At 45.8% G+C, this 21064-nt stretch overlaps 1 protein-coding gene across 1 annotated transcript in view; it reads left to right on the top strand.

Annotated features, from left to right (window-relative positions):
* The first annotated feature begins 4312 nt into the window (after positions 1–4312).
* LOC149857070 (hepatocyte nuclear factor 4-beta-like) overlaps positions 4313–21064 on the top strand; it is a 38885-nt gene continuing 22133 nt past the window's right edge. The window contains exons 1-3 of the mRNA XM_090062406.1: positions 4313–4475; positions 13028–13199; positions 15348–15442. Of these exons, the coding sequence (XP_089918532.1) occupies positions 4361–4475; positions 13028–13199; positions 15348–15442 (382 nt within the window). The 5' untranslated portion in view covers positions 4313–4360. The remainder of the gene's footprint in view (positions 4476–13027; positions 13200–15347; positions 15443–21064) is intronic.

The following is a 21064-nucleotide window of genomic DNA, read 5'->3' as shown; positions in this document are numbered from 1 at the left end:
TAGGAGCCAGCACCACTTCCCTAGGAAGTTGGTTCCAGATCCTAGCCGCCCTGACTGTGAAGTAGTTCTTGTGGATGCTAATCTAAACCTACTCTCCAACAATTTGTGTCCATTGTTCCTTGTTATGCCAGGGGGTGCTAGGGGAAGCAGTGTCTCTCCCAGACCCTTCTGGTCCCCCCTAGTGAGTTTATAGACAGTCACCAGGTCCCCCCTCAGCCTTCTCTTGTGGAGGCTGAACAGGTTTAGGTCCCGCAGTCTTTCATTGTAGGGGCTGCCCTGTTGTCCCCAGATCATGCAGGTGGCCTCCTCTGGACCCTCTCCATGTTGTCCACATCCCTCCTGAAATGGGGCGCCCAGAACTGGATGCAGTGTTCCAGCTGTGGCCTGACCAGTGCCGCATAGAGGGGGAGGATCACCTCCTTGGCTCTACTTGAGATGCACCTCAGGACAAGGTGCGGTTAGCCCCGCCAACCGTGACCTCGCATTGTCGGGCCATGTTCATCCTGGAGTCAATAATGACTCCAAGATCCCTTTCTGCCTCCGTGCGCTCAAGAAGGGAGTTTCCCATCTTCTAAGTGTGCTGCTGGTTTCTGCTGCCTAAGTGCAGCACCCTGCACTTGTCAGTGTTGAAACACATCCTGTTTATGTCAGCCCACCCCTGTAACCTATCCAGGTCTTGCTGCAGTCTTTCCCTCCCTACTAGTGTGCTCATTTCACCCCAGATTTTGGTATCAGTGAATTTAAACAGGGTGCTTTTCACCCCGTCGTCCAAATTGCTGATGAAGAAATTGAACAGCGCAGGCCCAAGGACCGAGCCCTGGGGGACTCTGCTGCCCACTTCCCTCCAGGTCGAATATGACCCGTCCACCACCACCCTCTGAGTGCGACCCCTGAGCCAATCTGCAATCCATCTGACTGTGTAGGCATCAATGCCACAGTCGCCTAGTTTTTTAATGAGGATGGGGTGGGAGATGGTGTCAAAGGCCTTGCTGAAGTCTAGAAAGACTACGTCCACGGTGACACCTGCATCCATTGCCTTTGTGACCTGATCATAAAAGGCAATCAGATTGGTCTGACAGGACCTGCCCCTAATGAAACCATGCTGGTTGCCCTTGAGCAGCATCCCTGAAGCTGGCCCATCGCAGGTGTGCTCCTTGATGATCTTCTCAAAGAGTTTCCCTAGGATTGAGGTAAGACTGATGGGCCTATAGTTGCCCGGGTCCTCTCTCTTCCCTTTTTTGAAGATGGGGACCATGTTAGCTATCTTCCAATCATCTGGCACCTGGCCTGAGCACCACGAGCACTTGTAAAGCCGTGCCAAGGGCCCTGCAATAACCCCAGCTAGCTCCCGCAGCACCCTGGGGTGGACAGCATCTGGACCCGCTGACTTGATTTAATCTGGCTCGCTGCCTGCAAAGATCCCGTTTGCCGATAAAGTCAAAGAATGTAGCCAAGGTTTTTCAGAAACCAGCTTTTGGCATCTTCCTTGTTAGCTGGAGTTTGTTTAGCTACCTGGAGCCACACTGCTCATGGGTCCACTCAAAATTTGGCATAGTACATTTGGCAAGCTACTTATTGCAGCCAAGAGCCATCTTTTTTGGAAACACAGATCCCGACTTCAACAACCTATTGAATTCGAAGACGAGTCGTGAGGATTGGATCCCACCGAACTGAACCAGTGCAGGAAAGATGCACCAAAACACAGGCAGCAGCACTGGGGAGAGAACTGTAATATAAAGGATGTGTCCTGGATATTGATAACTCTGGCCTTAAAGACATACTGTATTCATCATAAGCACTAGTGCATGGGAGTGTTTCATTTCCTGCCTTTTTTGTCACACGTCCTCAGTCCTAACCTATGCAAACACTTGATGCTATATCAGGGGTGGGAAAAATGCGGCCCACGGGCCAGATGCGGCCTGCCAGGCCATTCTATTTGGCCTGTGGGGCCCCTAAAAAATTTAGAAAATTAATATTTATTTGTCCTGGGCTGCCTGTCATGCGGCAAAACTCAGTAAGCGGCCCTCCACCCAAAATAATTGGCCGCCTCTGTGCTATATCCACAATGCAGAGAAACTCCTGAAATCAAGAGTTGAATGGAATTTTGCCTTAAAATGCAGATTCTTTCTAAGGACAAGCACCTCACTTGGGGTGGCAACAAACTTGCCACGGGCAAAGCCAAAAACAACATCCAGAAACTGGCAGGCCTTTCCTGAGCATTTTCGGATTCATCACTTGACTTCCGTCCAAGCTGTTATAAGGCCTTAGGTTATAACCTTATGAATTCTGCAAGAATGAGCTCATTACTGTGCTGGGAGAAGAGCCCAGGTGCTGGACGACGGGGCCACGGTGAGTCAGGAGATGTAACCTCCTTCTGTGCGTCAGTATTGACCGTGCCCACCGTGCATCAAAGGCATCCTCGGGCACTACGGTGATGGCAGAAAATGAAACTCCAACCATGGCTGCTTCTTTCTATCTCGCTGTTGTCTCTCTCAGCTGTCCCTAGGGGATTTTATTAGCTGACATATATGAAATGTGAAGGCCACATCAATGCCTCCTCCCTGTTTTGCCTGGGACTGCTGGTCAGCAACAGGCCCTGCCCACCCCCAATTCACCCATGCCAAAACTTTGCACGTAGGCAGCATAGACAGCTCTGAGGGGTCCTCAAAGTGAGCCCAACAGTAGCTCTCGCTCACATGGGCCTATCCTGTCTCATCACCAGGCCTGAGCATGCCTAGACGAGACTTATGATACCAACCTCATCATGCTGCCTATCTTAAATGGCTTCTGTCTTTGCAGCTGGGAACAGGACTTCTCTTGGATCCTGACTGAAGCAGTTAAAGAGCTGCAAGGTTTAAATTGGGGTGGCAGCATTTTGGTGATGGGAGCAGGTAATGGGGCGTAGTTTTGGTGAGAGTGTTTCGGAGGCAGTGAAGACCAACCCTCCTCCTCCTCCTTGACACACCTCACCCTTAAAAGCCCCAATGCCTGCTAGTATTCACCTACCCACATTAGGCACTCAAAACATTGCCTGACAGATCCAGGTCATAGCCTGTACTTCTATGAATATTTAAATGTTGTGCTGAAAATGGACTGCTTTTAACATAATCCAACTCGGGATACCCTTGAGTAGTGTCCTAGGAGGGAGGAGTTTTGTGCTTAAATCTCTGCTCCATATCAAGCAAAGGAAAAACGTGACCTTGGGACATCCATACTGAAGACGAATGCTCTGACCATTGGGTTCCTCTTTGCATGAGGCCTGATACAATGGGTGTGCTCTGGGAAAGCCAAAAGCCTTGTGTCCCACCAGTGAGAGGGGTAGAAATTTCATAGATTTCATAGACATTAGGGCTGGAAGGGACCTCAGAAGATCATCGAGTCCAGCCCCCTGTCCAAAGGGCAGGAAGTCAGCTGGGGTCATAGGATCCCAGGAAGATAAGCATCCAGTTTGCTCTTGAAGGTGTTCAATGTAGTGCTTAAACCGCCTCCGATGGCAGACTGTCCCAGACCTTGGGGGCTCGGACAGTAAAGAAATGGCTACTGCCAGGGCTTAGGTATCAGCCTGCTCAGTGGGGTCAGGATTTGGGCGCTCACGAGCTTGTCTAGAAACAGAAATATAGGTCCCTAGGTGACTATATTGTAGAAACACTAGACATCAAGGTGCCTCCAGGGTTATTTGACAAGAGCGCAGGAGTTTGGAAATCTAGATTTCAGACCTTTTAAATGCAAGTTGAGGCATCTTTTCCTATTCTTTTCTTTCAGTGCTCACCTGTCTCTGAAGGCTGGACCCAGTGCTCACTGATCAAAGAAGTGGGAGTCTTTCCAGGAGGTAACTGGGCTTGGTGTTACGTGTAAGTATTTTCCTTCTGTGATACTTTCTGGCCCTGTGGACAACCGATTCATGTTCAGTGGCTCAGATGATATCCCTTGATGTTTTTACAAGGGCCAACGGCACACAGCAGAGACGTAACGTGAAGGTGACAGGAGCACTGCATGCAAAGACACAGCGCTGGAGGAACTGTTTGGTGCGTGAATGCCTCACTGCTGTGCTTTTCAAAATGTTTACACTAGGATACTCATAAACCTCGCTGTATTGAACCAAAGATGCAGTCCAAGGTGTGTTAACCCAGGCCTTATCTGCGACATATCATCATGATCCGATGCATGGGGGAGAGAGAGAAAGGTAAAGCCTCTCCTTCTCTCCAGCCTTCTCTTAAAGTGGGGCGGGGATTGCTTGGGTGCTAGGTAATGATTTGTCATTTCAAGGGCTTGGGGTTGTCTCTCTCGCTGCAGATGAAACCTTGGCCGTGATTGACAGCAAGGCTGTTTCGGCCTGTTCTATTGCCGTTGACAAGTAATAATGAAGCTGTGTCAGTCCCTAATGGACATGGATATGCCCGACTATGTCGAGTCCCTGGACTCCTCTTACACCATGCTGGAGTTTGAAAACCTGAGAGTGCTTCCCAATAACACGGGTGAGATCTCTGTTCACTTCCTCCTAAATAACCGCTGTTACCCTTGGGAAAAAAAGTTGGACTCTTAGAAAAGATAGATAGGACACAAGGGGCAAAGGGTGGACCGTGTAATATTTAAGCAGATGAACTGTCAGTCTTTGTTGTGCCTGTTGTTACGGTTAGGCTGAAGATGCAAGCTCCACGTAATGGCTGAACTGCATGGTACCTTTCTAAATGCTCTACTGTGCAAGCCACGATACAAAGGATGGGCCGTTCCTGCCCTGGAGAACACGCAGTCTCTTTTGGGCTATTTGTTGGGCTCCGTAATATGTCTTCTGCTTGCTTTCTTAAAAGCAATTCAACTACTTCATAAAAAGCTGCTGTGTTCTGTCTATGTGACTTGGACACAAATGTGTCATGACTTTTGAGGGGGGAAAAAAGACATAGTTTGAGTCATTTCATTCTTAAAAAGCTATTGCCTACATCGTTCTTCACACAATAAACCATGTGTTGGACGGAACATACTCAAACATATTTACATGATGTAGCAATACTAAACCTTGGGCTCGACCAGCAGCATTGCTGCTTATTTTTTACCTATTGAGCTTGACTGAACGTCTTTTCAAGACACAAAGAAGAGGATTGTTCTGTGTATTTTTTCACCAAAAAGTCTGTGCCCTGTTCCAGGAAAGCAATTTAGTGTGATATTTTGGAGTGCGGCACTCAGAATTTTGTTTTCAGGCATTTTAATAGTAGCCCGTCTTTCCAACACACGAATCAGTCATTGCCTCAAATGCAAGGCAAGGCAGCTGTCATAAATGATGTAGCGTAGGGCTAACATCACAAATAAATTGGATTAAAATGAAAACGTTGGAAACTGCCCACTTGGATAGTCTAAGCAATATTTATTCTGAGCTGTCAAAAGTGTGTTTTTTTCTGTTTAAGATTGATTTCTCACTGCCTCACTCACTTACACTTGCTCATGAGTGTCCTGGACTATCAGTTCTTCAAAATATCTTTTGCTGCCATGTTCTGCCATTATGCAAAGTTTATGCACCGCAGGGAGGCTTAAACATCAGACCAATGGAAATTCAGAAATGTAGCCTGGCCTCGAGAGGAGTTGTATGACTAGCCCTTGGAAGAGGATTTTCAAACATCTGGGTTTTAATTTGCCACACGTCCTATGGTTTGTCACATCCATTTGAATAACGAGGTAGACCTTTTTGGTTTTTTTGTAAACCAGGCTGCAGATTTCCCCCAAATCCGATAACTTCAACAGAACTGTTCCAATTTTTGCGTGACCTCACATAGTAGAAATGACAGGCTCAGGTTTTGGTTTTTTTTAAGTTTGTAGAGTTTATCTAGGTTAGCATTGGGCTATTTGTTTTATCTTTAATAAGTAACTGGCTCTCTCAGGAGCCAGTCATTTTGACATTAGCTTGTTTGTCTTGGGTAAGTCTCTTCTACAATTTGTAAAACGAGCTCTTAAAAAGAGACAAGAAAATGCCATGCATGGAAATGTATCACAAGCCATCAGAATTCAAGCCACTCAGTTCTCCCAGACGAGGCCACAGGTTTAGCCATAGTTTTACAAAGTTGGGAAATGGAGAAAGCGGAAAAAAAAAAACCCCAAAACTTCTTTATTTCCCAACTTTTGATGGCATTTCTGGAGACATAGGATCCTAAATACACTGCGAAGAGATTTAGTTTGAACCTATTCTCTATGTTTCCCCATTAAAAAAACAGGTCAACGTTGTCCTATATTGGAGTGGGGGCACTATCAGGACCTCAGTATGTATCCAACTCCATTACGGCCTAGCTCTGGGATTTCAAACATCTGATTCTGAGCTTAAAAGAGTCTCATCATCCTTGCCCTGGTAGACCTCCACTGACTTTAGAGGGAAGAGGACAAACCATACAATTTAGGAGTAACTCCACTAATTTGTATATTATTTCCTGTAGTTGAATGACTGCAAATTTAAAATGGATCATTTATAGTTAACCTATGGCATTTATTAGCACAAGATAGTTTTAAACCAATAGTTTTTCTTCCAAGTATTAGACAGTAAAGCATATTTAAAAATAATAATGTAGTTACCTTCATCTAAAAATAAAGCTAAGGGCTCTCCTATCTCATCAAATGATCATGTGCTGAAGACAGAAACCTAGTGCCTTCCTGGAGTATAGTAATGCATTATATTCAGGTGGAGGACACACACTTATTAGTCACTCTAAGAGAGAGGGAATACCAGGCTAGCTTGAACATTAATCTCACCAGTGGGCCTTTGATGGAAGCCGTTAGTCTAATTGTTTCCTTAAGGTTTCAAATCATTATTGTTTTATCAGTATTATTATGGCAGCTGTTGATAATAGAAGATCAGTGCAGCTATCAGGTTTGCTGAGTTTAACTGTGGAATTTAATGTGTGCCAAATCCTCTAGCAATGTAAAATTTGCAAAGAACATGAGACCTGGCTTTCTCCCCGAAATAGCTACTTATGTTAATTAATTTACGAAAGATGTATTGCAGTCAAGCAGCGAGTTAACCAGGGCTTGTTAACAAATCAGTGCATAGTATGTACCATGAGAAAACACAAAGAAAACTGAAAACAATTTTTTTTGGTTTGAAATTTCATGTGATTTTTATGAAAAGTGGGGTTTTTTGAAAAATTGGAACATTTTCAAAACACTTATTAACTTTTGTGGGACAAAATCCCATATACTTCCTTGTCCTTTTCTTCCTTACAGAAAATATGGGGGGACAGAGAGGTAAAAAAATAGTGAAAGCTTTCCCCCCAGCAAAATAAAACAAAATGTGGGTTAAAAAAATGGGATCAACGTAATCAAAATGTTCTATGTATCATTGTGTGAAACACCATTTCTCCCAGACTGGTTTTCATCACTCATTTGACCAACTTAAAGGTTAACCCTTCTTTCTTTGCTATTATGATTAAACCACCCATATTGCTTTGGCAATCGTTTTTAATTTCTTAATAGTCTGTGCATGAATAATGGGCTAATGCGGTTTAGGTAACTCAGAGAACAGTCCAAAAAGCAAAGCAAGAAATCCATTTTGACAGTGGAAGTGGGCACTTAAAACTTTGTTGCATTTAGATGAAAATAATGGTAAATAAGGAATAATTGCTGTTAATCTTCTTCACCAAAGGAGTGTTCTGGTGACAAAACTGTTCCCTCTTGGGACAATCTTATTTATTTTACCATGGATAGAATTACATCTTCATTCTTACATCATGTTAATACTGGTGTCATCACCCATTGCATCAGTTATTCCTTTGCCAGCGAGAGTGTAAACAATATTCGTTTTAATAGCGTTATTCCTTTCTTCACTCTTCTGTTCAACCACCAACGTGACTCTTAAGAGTTCATCATGACCCTTTTTCAAACGTCACTCTTGGGCCAGATGCAAGTTGACCCTGGTTTAGTCATAATTAAGGCCAAAGCAGTAAGAGATGTTTTGCCAGTTAAGAGTGTGAATGTCTGAATATGCCACAAGTTATAAATTTGCTTGCAGGACACTTTACCCTTTCTGGCTGGAGACTGTGGAGTTTGAGAACAGTTAGCTAAGTCGTTCTTTGTTTTGGAGCAAAAGACGCAGGTTTTGGAACACAGACAGCTGATGTATCATGCGATCGAATTGCATAGGACCAGACTTTCAAGATGGGGCCCACTCCACCCACATTTTGGCAGCTGTAGATGTGTATAGTTCTTGTGTTGTGTCAAGCTGAGATTCGTAAGTGCAACCCACAAAGCAGGCACCTGGATGCAGTGTGGTGCGGTACAGAATTGGCAACCAGAAGGCATGCACCCAGGACTGACTTTTGGCATTTAGTTTTGGATGCATAAATTCAAAGGCAAGAATTGAAAATGCGAGTTGCTGCGTCTGCAGAAATCTCTGTCACGAGTAGGGTGCAGATGAAACATTTTATCATCCCCTTAGAGCAGTTATGCCCAATCTTTTGGCCTCATGGGCCAGATGAGTAGTGCAGGGCTGGTCCCAGCCCCTGTGCTGTCTATGCCCAGCTCTGCACTCCCAGATTAGGCCCCGTGTAGTGGGATCACACCCTGGGGCTCTGCACTGCTCCCACCCGACCCTGTGTGCTGGGATTGGGCCCTGCCCCACCGCTGCCCAGCCCCCAACTCTGGGGTCAGGATCTGCATGCCAGGATCAGGCCCTGGGGTCCTGCACCACCTTTGCCCAACCCCACACACTGGGATCAGACCCTGTGCCATCCTGTGTGGCTGAAGGGCCACACTCTCTGGCTCACAGGGCTCTACGTAGGTCTGGAAATTCGGCAGCAGGGGAGCAGCAATTAAGGCTCCCACCATAAATTTTAGGACCTATGGAGAGCCCCATGGGCCAGATGACACAGCACTGGGGGCTGCGTCTGGAGGTAGAGCCCCTGTCTTAGAGCATCCGTCTCATTGCCAGAAGTGGATTTGACCCATCAAAATTAAATATGAATTGGATTTTCATCCCAATCTATAAAGTGGGATTCAGATCTGGGGTTTGATTATGGAGCTTGTTTCTACCTATTGAATGTCTTACAGTAAATCCAGGACCTCATGCAAGGTCAGAGCCCTGTTCCTGTAGGCGCTGTCCAGACTGATAAATATCTATGGTTTAAAGGAGAGAGTGGCTAAGTTCTTTGCAAGTCAATAGTCAAACTGCAGATTGGCCCCAGGTATCAAAAGTCTTAACTACAAGACCACCCTTAATCTCATTTCTTATCAGTTCATTCACGTCTTCCTTGCACACGTTAGGACGTCATCTTGTATCAAGTCTATAGTATGCACTAAAGACCACACTGATCTAGAACTGAACTTCCCCAGGGTTTGACAGGATGGTTTATATAATTTTGTAGCCTAGAGGCTAGCTGTAAATGCCCAGATTGCACACTGATGAAGCAGCTCTGCTGAAACTCATGCAAGTCGTGGATTCAGACATCAGAGATTTCTGGCAGACAATTTTGGCAATGATTCTCTCTTTTAGTGATACTCCCAGCGCAGAGACAGATGCTTGCACTGCAATGACCACTCTGCTCAGAAGCTGTCTAGGACTGAGATGACCTTTAGAGATTGCTTCTAATTATTGATTTTTCTTTAAAAAAGTTTCCATCAGGTGTTTCCTTCTACCAGAAATCCTGTAGATGTGTCACTGGAAAACTTTCTGAAACATTTCATTGAAAGATAATCCTTTTGCATTATGAAGCTGGGCAATTCTATCCATTACACATCATTGTGCTCCTGTGTTGGAAAAAGTAGGCGTCCTTCCAGAGACTGTGTTTCCCTTTCTCTCTCAACAGAGGCCCTTCCAAAAAAAAACCCCTAGCCAAAACATCACAAAGTGTTGTGCGAGGCTTGAAATTCAATTCCAGATCCAAAATTTGCATCTGAATTGTTACGATTTACGTGCTCCTTTGTCTCACTCTTCCTCTGTTGGAGTCTGCCATTAATTTGGGAAAGGAGTTTAAAATAGTGATGGACCTGGCAGTATACAGCTGGTCAGCCAATGCGGCTACGTCAAACTACTATCGACTCGTGAAAAGGAAACATCATCGTGCACTCTGGACTGAACTTTGCCACGGTCGTCGCTCCTCAGGTCTACTCTAATTTATAGCCGTACAACTTCCCTGACCTCAGAGGTGTTTACATGGTTTTGTAGGTGTAATTGTGAGAAAGAAATTAGCTCCTTAACTTGAAAGCAATAATATCATATCATTCATAAGGTGCACTGAGGTTATTCACCCACAAGGAGTGATGTCAGGGGCATCATGGGAGACAAAGTCTGGCCAGAAACAGGGGTCATGGAGGAGAATGGGGACATGAGGGCCCCAGAGTTACAGGTTTCTCCAGGCATTGCAAAAATTCAGACAGGCCGTGGAGTCAAAGTTGGTACGAAACAAAGCAACGCGTTTCATTTGGATTTTTTTGACTGGAAAATTCTACCGATGCCAAACTTTTCTCCCAGCCAATTTTGATTTTCTTGAAGCCTCTTCCTCTGGTGAGAAAAGGTTTTATTCAACTTGATTGTCCAGAATGTGGGTGCTGATAGTTACAGTACGAGAGCAGGGCTCTGTTACACTTGCTTGCATAGAGTAGTGTCTGACTGGACTGTTAGCACCACTAAAAATGGATTCACTTTGCCTGGCGTGAGCGCACGTGTTACGTCAGAAAAGGGACACGTCTACGTGAGACGCGTACTGTGCATTGGCCTAATAACGGTGCACTCAATAGCTTGTCATGGCAAAAACGCTGCTAATAGCCTACTGCGTAATGTTATTAGGCTCATGCACATTAAATGTTACTAAAAAAAGGGGTGCTGGTGCTACTGCGCAGTAACTTTAGGTACTGTGCATTTAGTTAGCGCTTTATTAAGGAAGCACTAAACTAAATGCTCAGTATCTAAGGTGCTCGTGGGCCTTACTCAAGAAAAGTCCTACCAAGTGAGGGTCAGATTATGAGCACTTTATTCACATTAGTGACAAGTGTAACCCTCATTGACCTCACTCACCAGAATGGTTTTATTAAGTGCTCTCAAGCTGGATCTAGGCTTTCATAGTCTAGTCTTGTGTTGGATGGATGGCCTGAGGACGAACTGGGTTTCTTTTGAATAACGAAGAACCCCCTGCATCTTTGAATTCTGTGCTGGCCATCTGGGCCCAGCTGCACTGGACTGAATGGGGTTGCCTGGGTGTAAAGAAGAACTGGCCCCCTTTCATCTCTATGTTTATTGTGCAATTGAAAAAAACATTGGAATCAAATGAACCCTGAGGAGCGGTTTATTATAGCCAGTCTGACCACCTGCTTGTTCAGAAAAGACTTGGATGAAGCCAGAAGACATTCAAATATCGAGCTGATACTGACAAAATACAGCACTCTGGAGATACCCTTTCCGTTTCAGTCAATTCAGTTTTGCTGTCACCACTGGAAGGCTAGCAAGATCAATGTGAGCTTCAGTGATCTGCCACATAAGAGTCTTATCTGCTAAGACATCGAGCATTTTTTCCCAGGGCTGAGCACACAATGTTCAGTAACCTTAATGAGATCTGGGGACCATCTCCACGTTGGGAGGTGGAGAGTAGTAATTCCTGCCCGTATTGTCTACAAAATACTCACATGCCATTTTGTTATCTTGTTGTTCTTATTCCTCAGTATGGCCTACTTCCCTCCCCCCCGTCCATCTGTTAGAGGTTTTCATTTAGTTTACAAGGTTTGTCAGTCAGTGCAGCAGTGATAAGCTTATTATGTTTGTACAGCACCGTGCAGAATGGAACTGTGCCCTTTTTGCCCGCTGGGCACCAAGGCAATATAAATGTTAAATAAAGTTAGTCTGATCTACCGACGACTGAAGTCACTGGGAGTTGGTTCAGGACCAGTGGCAGTGGTTAGATACCTATGTCAGCCATCACAGTGATGTGTCTTAGGATGTTTCTTAGACATTATTCTTCCCACATGTTAAATGTGCAGGAGCAGCTGCATGTTAAGGCAGGAAAAGATGAGGTACACCTGCATGGGATAGATCAAACTTACACCTCTTCAAGTGAGGAATCTTTTTGACTGGTGCTCATCATGAGGTTAAATCGATTTGGTCCACGGGGCCAATATGAGCAATTTGTGCTCCTCCAGTATCCCAGGATGCACTGCTTCCAGCCTCTCCCCCCCCCCCCCCGGGGAAAATTTATCCTCCCAAACTCTGGATGAGACCCGGAGAGGCAGGCAGCCCTAGGAGAACTAGAGAGAGCTGGGAAGAGCTGAAGAGCCGCAGGGTAAGCTGGGCAGCTGCCAGCCCCACCCCTGCTGATCAGCCCCCCCACCTCTCCAGTGTCCCCCAGTTGCCCAGCTCCTTGGCTTTCCCTTGCTCTCCATCTATCCAGGGCAGTACAGAGAATACAGAGAGCAGGGGACATGTCCAGTAACACTCACAGCACGTTCTAACTTTAATATCACCTAACATTTAGCACACCCACATTGCGATGTGTAACAACACCCTCACATACAGGTGTGGGCTCCCTGCATGTAGGAAGAAATTTAGAAGCCATTTTCAACCAAATGGTCCTGGGATGCTTCTTTATTAGCATCCTGAGGTTATTTGAATTGAATTGATGGGAGTGTCTCTGTTGGTATAGGGAATGGAAGCATTGAATAGAAAACAAACCCAAGGGGGGCTGTGCTCAGTGTGACAGCCTTCAAATGGCCATGCTTTCCACTCTCTGTCACACAGAGATAGGCACGCAAGGTTCTTAGAGTAGCTGTGACATCTTTTGTTGGAGCAGCTGAGTACTTGGAAAAAAGTGCTTAAAAAGTTCTTAGCAAGTTCTTTCCAACTAATCAGTTTGAGTAGATGTGACATCTTTTATTGGACCAAGAACCTTGCCTGCCTATGTCCTTAGACCAACACGGCTACAACCAAAAACCCCGTTTCCCAGAGATAGCACAAGCGGGTTTGGAGGAAGGGCAGATGTGCAGCTGGAGACCAGATAGGTAGAGCCCATGCTATCATGTTGATCTGGCTCCTTGGGGAAAAGACCTAATTGAGTGTCTGCTCCATCTGCAGAACCGATAGCTGCAGAGTCATCCAATGCCACACTGCTTGCCAGCGGCATCAGCTCCGTTTGCTCCATCTGTGGGGACCACGCCACCGGGAAGCATTATGGAGCCTCTAGCTGCGATGGCTGCAAAGGGTTCTTCAGAAGAAGCGTCCGCAAGAACCACGTCTACTCGTGCAGGTAAGCTGCTCTGCTGGGTTTCAGCACTGGGAGCTGGTTGGGGCAGGGATTGTCTATTATTTGGCCTACAGGGCCTCACACAATGGGACCTCAGTCTCAGCTTGAACCGATGATGATGGTGATGATGGTGATGTAACCTACTTTCTTGAGCATAAGACTTGGAAACTAGGGACTTCTGACTTCTAATTTCACCTGGGTCTTTGAGCAATCCCTTTCCTGGTTGCATGTCTCCGTGCCCTCACATGTAAAACAGAGGCAAGTTCTAGCATTGAGGACTCATTTCTATATGTCAAGTGCTAATTACTTTTACTGGGTGTGGAGTGACCCCGAGAACTCATCGAGTCCTCCCAAGGGAATGCCGCGATGGCAGGGAGCCAAAGTACTTGGGACTGATTTTCGAACACGGGCTCTCTTGCTTTGTCTAACCATTAATGGAAATGCAATCTGCAAACCTGCTTCTCTCCCCGCAGCAGCTGTCTCTTTTTGCCTTGCTGGTCATGTTGGATTTTAAGACACACAAATCATACCTCTTGCCGCTATCAACTGCTTTACAGTCAGCCTGTGAAGCAAAAAGAACCGGCTCCGATTGTCTCCACCTTGGCATGCAGGGATATATTCGTGAGGCTTATTTACCAGAAGGAAGCCATAAATTATACAGCAGCTATCTCGGTTGACCTAAGAAAGATGATGTTTACTTAAAAAAAAAACCCCCCAAAAACCCCCACACTAGAGGATTAATTCATATCTGACTGGAACCTGGGAGTTTTCATTGTGCTGCAGGGGTGATTCCTTTTCCAAGAAGGTCCCAGACTAATAAAAGACGCATCTCCCTGTTTGTTTTAGATGAAGCTGAATAGGAGGCACTAATAGCGCTGCTCACAGAAGGCCAGGCATTCGATCAATGGCCTGCCCTCGCCAGCCCAACCCCTTTCCTGGTTTAATTCCAGCAACCAAAGGGAAAATCTATTCTCACGTCCCAGCCTGAGTTGCTCTCGTCCTCCGGGAGTTCGCGTGAAGCAGCCGTTTCATTGCGTGATCCCCCGGGAATCCTTGAATCGCAGTGATGCTTAGCAGGTCAGGGAAGACCTTCTCGTTCAAATCCAAACCTATGCCAAGAGCTCCGCTGGCGCTCTGTGAATCCTTATTTGGTGAGCCGCCCCGCAGCGAGTTTAAGGACCGGGCCGCGCTGTTTATAATGGATCTGCATCCCTTGCAGACTTCTTCGTTTGTTAAGTGGGGTCTGTTCTGCTCGCTGAAACCACCGCAGAGAAAATGTCTATGCAGCACAGTCAGAGAGCATCATTAAACTGTAGAAGCTGAGGGAGATTCACCTCCCTTCTTTGCCCCTTTAAAATCTACTTAGGGACCTAAATGCCAACAAGAGCCTGGCTCTAACTCTCCTAGACATGAATGGGAGAAAATATCCAGCCGAAAAATTTCATTCGCCTCTACGTAAAATAAAAGGGAGTTCCCAACAGAAGCAGGGGTGTTATCACTAGGATTTAACATTAGATATAAAGGAGAGGAAACAGACTGATTGCTGTTCCCTGTCTGTCCTCTTCTATACTCCCAGGTAGATGATGACATGTGAGTGAATGAATTCAGGACCCTGTTCACTTCTGAAAGACAGTGTCTTGTGGAGGATGCATCAGTAGCAGCCTTAGAGGAGGGCAAACCAGGCGACCCCCCGGGGCCCCACACTATATAAAATGTTATAGCCTAGAGGCTAGCTGTAAGTGCACAGTAAATGCCCACGCTATATAAAAATAAAAATGAGTTATACTGAATATTTGTATGGTCAATATTGTATTAAGACACTTTCATTGCAGTTTCATGGATAGGGCAACGTGAAACTGAACTTGAAATCGTTTGACTTTCTTATAGGTCATCAAAATTAAGAGGCCCCAAATGACACTCTTGCCCAGGGCGCCAGCAACCACCACACACATTAGCTAGTAAGGGAGGAGACCTGGCTTCCCCAACACGTGGGCAGGGTCACGCCACCGGTCAGTCTGTTTCCTCTCCTGTTTCTCTGAACGGGGTCCCAGCGTACAGTGCAATCAGCTTCTGGTCTGGCTTGGGCTTGTCAGATGCCGGAGGGATCCCGAGAGCCTTTATAATCTCAAAGTTGGTCCTGTCTCCTTTCAGGTTCAACAGGCAGTGTGTGATCGATAAAGATAAGAGGAATCAGTGCAGGTACTGCAGACTGAAGAAGTGTTTCAGGGCAGGGATGAAGAAAGAAGGTAGGTGGTAAAAGAGGATGCACCCTTTGCACGTAGCTTGGAAGGAACAACCTCTCAGCCGGTCCCACAACCCTGCTGCGGGAAACTCGACTGCACAGTTTTGTGGCAATGGGGGACTGTGATCACGCTTCCCCCATGGCTTGCTCCCCAAGTCCATGGCTGGCATCCTCTGTGTAAGTCCAAAGCCTGGAGCGGTTTGGATGCTCTCTGTCCCACTTGATCTTAGCCAAAAGCGTGAGGAGCATCTGCAGCCCAAGACTGAGCAGTCTGGGAGGGAGGATAGTTGCCTGGATGGCAGCGCTGCACGCACAGACGTGAATGATTGAGCGCTGCTCAGTCTCAATTAAAACACTGCAAGGTAGCAGTACGGGAAATGCCCGAATGTGGGATATGTGGACGATCATCTGGACGTGGCCTTTGCATCTATTTGGGGAGGTCCATTTAACTCCATTTCAGTCTCTCAAATGTTAGCGGAGGCTCTTTGACACATTTCCTGTTGGCTCCTATATTGTGGAATACCTAAGCATCTCTTGTCAGGGAAGTAAGTCCCTTGTTCCAAGTTGCTATCCTAGATGAAATAGTTTCAGTTAGGAGGTTGCTGGAAACACCACCGCTCTCAGTAACACCATGAAAACCGCGCTTTGCTCTTTGCCGATGAGGAAGGATTTATCAGGTGCCAGAGATACCACAGCAATCTCTTGCAGCTGAGGATGATTTTCTTCCATGATTGCCTTATCTGTGGGTCTGATGAATTATTACCAGTGTGGTGGGATATAGGGAGTTAATGGACTTGGACTGGATGCTCGGTTTGTGCAGTACCTTGTACAGTCGGATTTTTGGCCAAGCTTGCGGCTCCTAAGAGTTACAGCAATAGAAACAGGACACAACAGTACCACAGACCTCATTCCTTGCCTTCGATGGTATCTCATTGCATAATGTCTGTTTGAAGAAAAAAGATGCTTTTGTGGTTTATAAAGCAAACAAGCAAGTACAAACCTTTGTCCTACTTATTTGCTGCGCCCTTGGAAGATTGCAGAGGTTTTTAATGTAATAGCTTATCAGGGGGATGGCAAAACAGTTCCAGATTGTTGAACTAAACAGATCAACATTTTTTTAAAAACTTAGAAAATGCAGGGGGATTAGATCAGCGCCTACACTCCAGCCCCTTTAGATGGCAGGGCAAAGGAGCTGGTTTTCTGAGCAACTCAGCAATTTTCTGCCCGACCCTCCCAGCAAACTAGACATAGTTAACAGCAGCTTTGCCACTGCTTTAGCTAATGCTATACACTAACCCTGTCTTAGCTGACTGGGGGATCAGGGAACCAGGAAGATGGTGTAAAACAGGGGTGGGCAAAATGTGGCCCACGGGCCGCATGCGGCCCACCAGGTCATTCTATCTGGCCCGCGGAGCCCCTAAAAAGTTTAGAAAATTAATATTTATCTGCCCCTGGCTGCCTGTCACGTGGCTTTCCATGGCTTGCCAAAGCTCAGTAAGTGGCTCTCCACCTGAAATAACTGTCTGCCCCGGTGTAAAATCATCTTTGGCCTGTTGGAAGCCCATCAGTCCTGAGCTGGTTACAGTTCAACCAGGGCCAGGGGGCAGGAGGACAAAATTTTGGTTGCTTTCACTCTCACTTTGACTGGATTTTCTATCTGTCCGTAGTGCTGTGGTACTCAACCTTTGGCCCCCACGGCCTGGATGAGCCGTGGGCTGGATCCCAAGCCCTGCACAGCTGGATCAGGCCCTGAAGAGCCAATCCAACATGCAGGGCCAAGTTATCCAGCCTGTGGGGCTCCCCATGGGTCTAGACATTTAGCAGCAAGGAAGCAGCAGTTAATGATGCCACAATCCCCTGCAGCCAAGGTTTCAGACCCCTGGGGAGCCTGGTGGGCTGGATGACACCTCCGTGGGCTGGTTCTGGCTCATGGGTCGGGGGGTTGAGGACCCCCGAATTAATGTGTTCAGCTGGGAGCTGATGGCACAAGCCAGCACCCCCCCCCCGAAGTCTGAAAAGTGAATAATCTACAGAGCTAAAAAACAGTGGGGTAATAATGACTCCATGGACATAATGAGCTTATGCCAACTTGGCACAGGAATAATTTTGTGATAGGAAGCAGCAAAATATCAACCGGTTTCTTCTGAGAAGAGACAAGTAAATACAAAAATTGTGGGGAAAAAAAAATGTTAGCCTATCCGGGATGAGGCACCTACTAAATCAGGTTTAAGCAGCCTCGAAATATGGAACTCTATTTGATCAGCAATTTGACTTGATCTGAAACCTCATTTTTTTATAGGTTTACCAGTAACGGTTGTAAAACATTGGCTCTCCCACTCAATATTGATTGCACCTCGACGGGCAGATGACTCATTGTGGGTTCCACCCAGGCAAACTCTTTGAAGCTCCATTTATGAGTGCAAAGCCTGTGACTGATGTTGCAAACAACTAAGGCCTCGTCTATGAAATCTTTTAAACACCCTGTGCTGTGTCTTAACTGAAATTGCTTCACTGTCAACAGCTTTGCATGCAAAAAAAAAAAAATATATGCCTAACTACGTGCAGGATCTTCTTGAACACTTGCCTGCATGAACATTAAAATCCAGTTTTTAGCTCTGAATTATATATTCATCTGCAGGCATGGGCAGATGAAATGGTAACGCTGGGTGAAGAGTGGGGAGGATTATCGTAGCATAGGCGAATCTTGTGTAACTGTCCTTGGCTTCACTCTTAATTTCTAGCAAATGAGACTAAACCACAATAATTTGGCCCTGAAGGAAATTGTCTCTTCTGGCCACTTCTAGCTAACAATAAGTGGACAGATGAAACAGTGATAGAGCATAAGCTGAGGCACACCCCCTGAGTTGTGAGATCTATCCGTTAGCATGGTGTAATTGTACATCTGTCCAGGCCCGACATGAAACAACTTACCAGAAGACAAGCTTTTCGAATGCTAATAGCTATGCATTCTTTGGCCTTGTGCATCTATGACCAGGGACCATATCATCACGACACACACAGTTGGTTCTAATTGTCTTAGTATAAGCACAAAGTAATGTTGGCGCCGGCGTCTTCACTCTGTTCTTTGCAGGCCTATTTATAATAGCAATCAGATTGTTCAGGGTGTGACAATAACAGTGTCTACCCACATTGCACGGCAGCGATTGGAAGCCATTCATTCTTCAGGCTTGTGCTTCAAACCACATTTCGGGTGTGATGGCATGTGGCAGCATCTCTATCGCCGCAGCCTGTGATCACTGCCACCGCACCCTGGTGTGTGACCCATGGCTGAAATGCGGTGATGTGCAATTTTGGGAAACATTCTGTTCCCAGCGTGTTCACTTCTTAGTTAAGCAAACACATGAGTTGGGATGTTGAGCTGGGGCGTATTTTCTAATCTTTCTTTGTCAGCTGCAATGTGATTTTCTGTAAGAGAAGAGGCAAATCCTTGAAAAAGCTAGTGGGATTTAGGGATGTTATTATCCAAACTGGAATGTGTCTGTCTGCTTAGGGTGCTTGACTAGTAAGAAACTTCTGGCTTCAAACGTATGCTCCCCAGAGACTCAGGTCATGGGGTGTGGTGCCAGACATGTAGAAGGCCCCTATCCTGGAGAAGTGAATGCTGTGTAATTTAGAGAGAGGCAAAGATTTCTTAGGGGGATAGCTTTTGATGGATCAGCTATGTAGTCGGGCTAAAGTTAGATATGTTTTTGGTCAGGTCTCTAGTCCCAGGGAACCAGGCACAGCATAGTGGAAAACAGCAGAGGGGAATGATAGATACATAATTAGCAGAAGAAAAGAAGCTGGTTCCTGGGAGATGGAGGTCTATCAAAAGTGGGCTCCTGTTGATGTGATTATGTCTCCATCCTCAGCCTGACGAAGGGCGTTTGTACCTGAAAGCTTGCAAAGAAGAATTTTCCCAACTATTTCAGTGGGTCTAATAAATGAGATCAGATTTGCCCAAATAATCTTGTCTGCCTATCTCCATTCTTCATTTTTTTTTTCTCGGAGAGTTCCTTCTGGCATATAGCTGCTGTGTCATTTCACCCACGTAATTGCCACTTGGTGCTTTGGATCAGGTATATCCCATTTTGGGAAAGGTGCATGTAGAAACCACGGATTCTGATGCAATTCACATCCAAGCTAACTTTAAACTAGCTATCTTGGGTACCGGTAGTCTAATCCGACGGCACAAAGCTCAGCATGGGGTCATTTACCCTGCTTCTCAGGTACAGAGAGGCTTCTGGGGCTCCGGTGTAGACACATGCTTAGCCAGACCCAATGCTACCACTTACAGTTGATTTGGGGTCCATTCCTGCGATGCATCTTTCAGATGACATGTCAAAACCCAGGACCCAGCCACATGTCACTTCTTACAATTAAAAGTCCCAAGTGAAGCATTTGTTGTGGGGTTTCTAAAGTGCTCTAAGGGTAAAAGCCCCGTTGACTTCAGCGTTGAGTGTGTCTGCAAATTTTATCCATGGAGTGCTTTGACAATAGGCCACTGCTTTAAAAACATTGCCAGGTCAGAGTGTATTTTCAAGAAAACACCTTAATTACCAAAGAATAAGCAACCGGTGGAACGGTGAAGTAAAGGCACACCTCGCTTTTCTGTCATTTCTATTCCTTCTCTGAAGGCTAGCCTTTTTCTTTCCTTCTTTCTTGTTTCCTAAACTGACACTTGTTAAACTGTCATGGTCTCTGCTTTATTTATCTATTTAATATAGTCTGCTTGCCCTTTTAAGTTGTTCTGCTTCCCTTGCCGTAAGCCACCAAGAGCCTTTGTTAGGAAGAGTGGCATAGGAACCAACAGGTGCATAACCGAAAACTCCCTTAGCATTGAACCACCAACTATCCAATGGTAGCTATTCTTGGAAAGGTCCTGTTTGGTGTTGCTGTTTTCTAAATAGTCTTGATGAACCAACTGAGCAGTGAAGGGTTAAAAGGCCATTTAAATTCATCTCCATTTGGTCTCCGGTGGGTCAGGTCTGTGAACATGTTCCTGAGTGGAAGGCTATGTAAGGGATACAGGTGGTTCGTTTCAGGTCTTGGGTGGGAAGGATGTGAAAGAAAACGATGTCTAGTCTCAAGTCATTGGTTGAACTCAAGCAGGTTATCCACATCCTTAAGTTACCTGTTGAAATAAGTGGATGGTTGCTTGAAATACATTGGACATGCTTAGATGCATCCGGCAGGAGGTAACATAGCACGTCTCCTCAGGATGCTGCCAGAATGAGTGGAGAAGGATAGAGTATGCTGAAATCGTCTCGCAGTGGTGCTTATGCTGGTTGTAGATTGATATTACTCTCAGGTTGCTGACACGTGGGAAGCGTTCCCAGCTTGTGAGGTCACTGGTGGGACTGGGATGCCATGGTGGGTAATGTGATCAGCTGAGTCCATGCCACCGTGTTTCTCATATTCCAATTCCTAATTGTATAGCTTTTTATAGATTCTTGCAGAATATGACTGTAGACTTGTTCTCCTTGTCCAGACATTACCCAGCACTGAAGGCAGAAATGTGGCTAATGCTTAGAGCAGGGGTGAGGAAAAAACCCGGATATTGTTTTTAACTTCTTAAAGCTTTGTGTGACATGCGGTAAATTACTTGAGCCCCTGACTCTCTTTT

This window comes from Crocodylus siamensis, chromosome 9, assembly GCF_052110815.1.
Source record: "Crocodylus siamensis isolate JL-2025a chromosome 9, ASM5211081v1, whole genome shotgun sequence".
In the NCBI taxonomy this organism is placed as follows: domain Eukaryota; kingdom Metazoa; phylum Chordata; order Crocodylia; family Crocodylidae; genus Crocodylus; species Crocodylus siamensis.
Note: the sequence above shows the minus strand (reverse complement) of the source record. Positions and strands in the feature narration are given on the sequence as shown.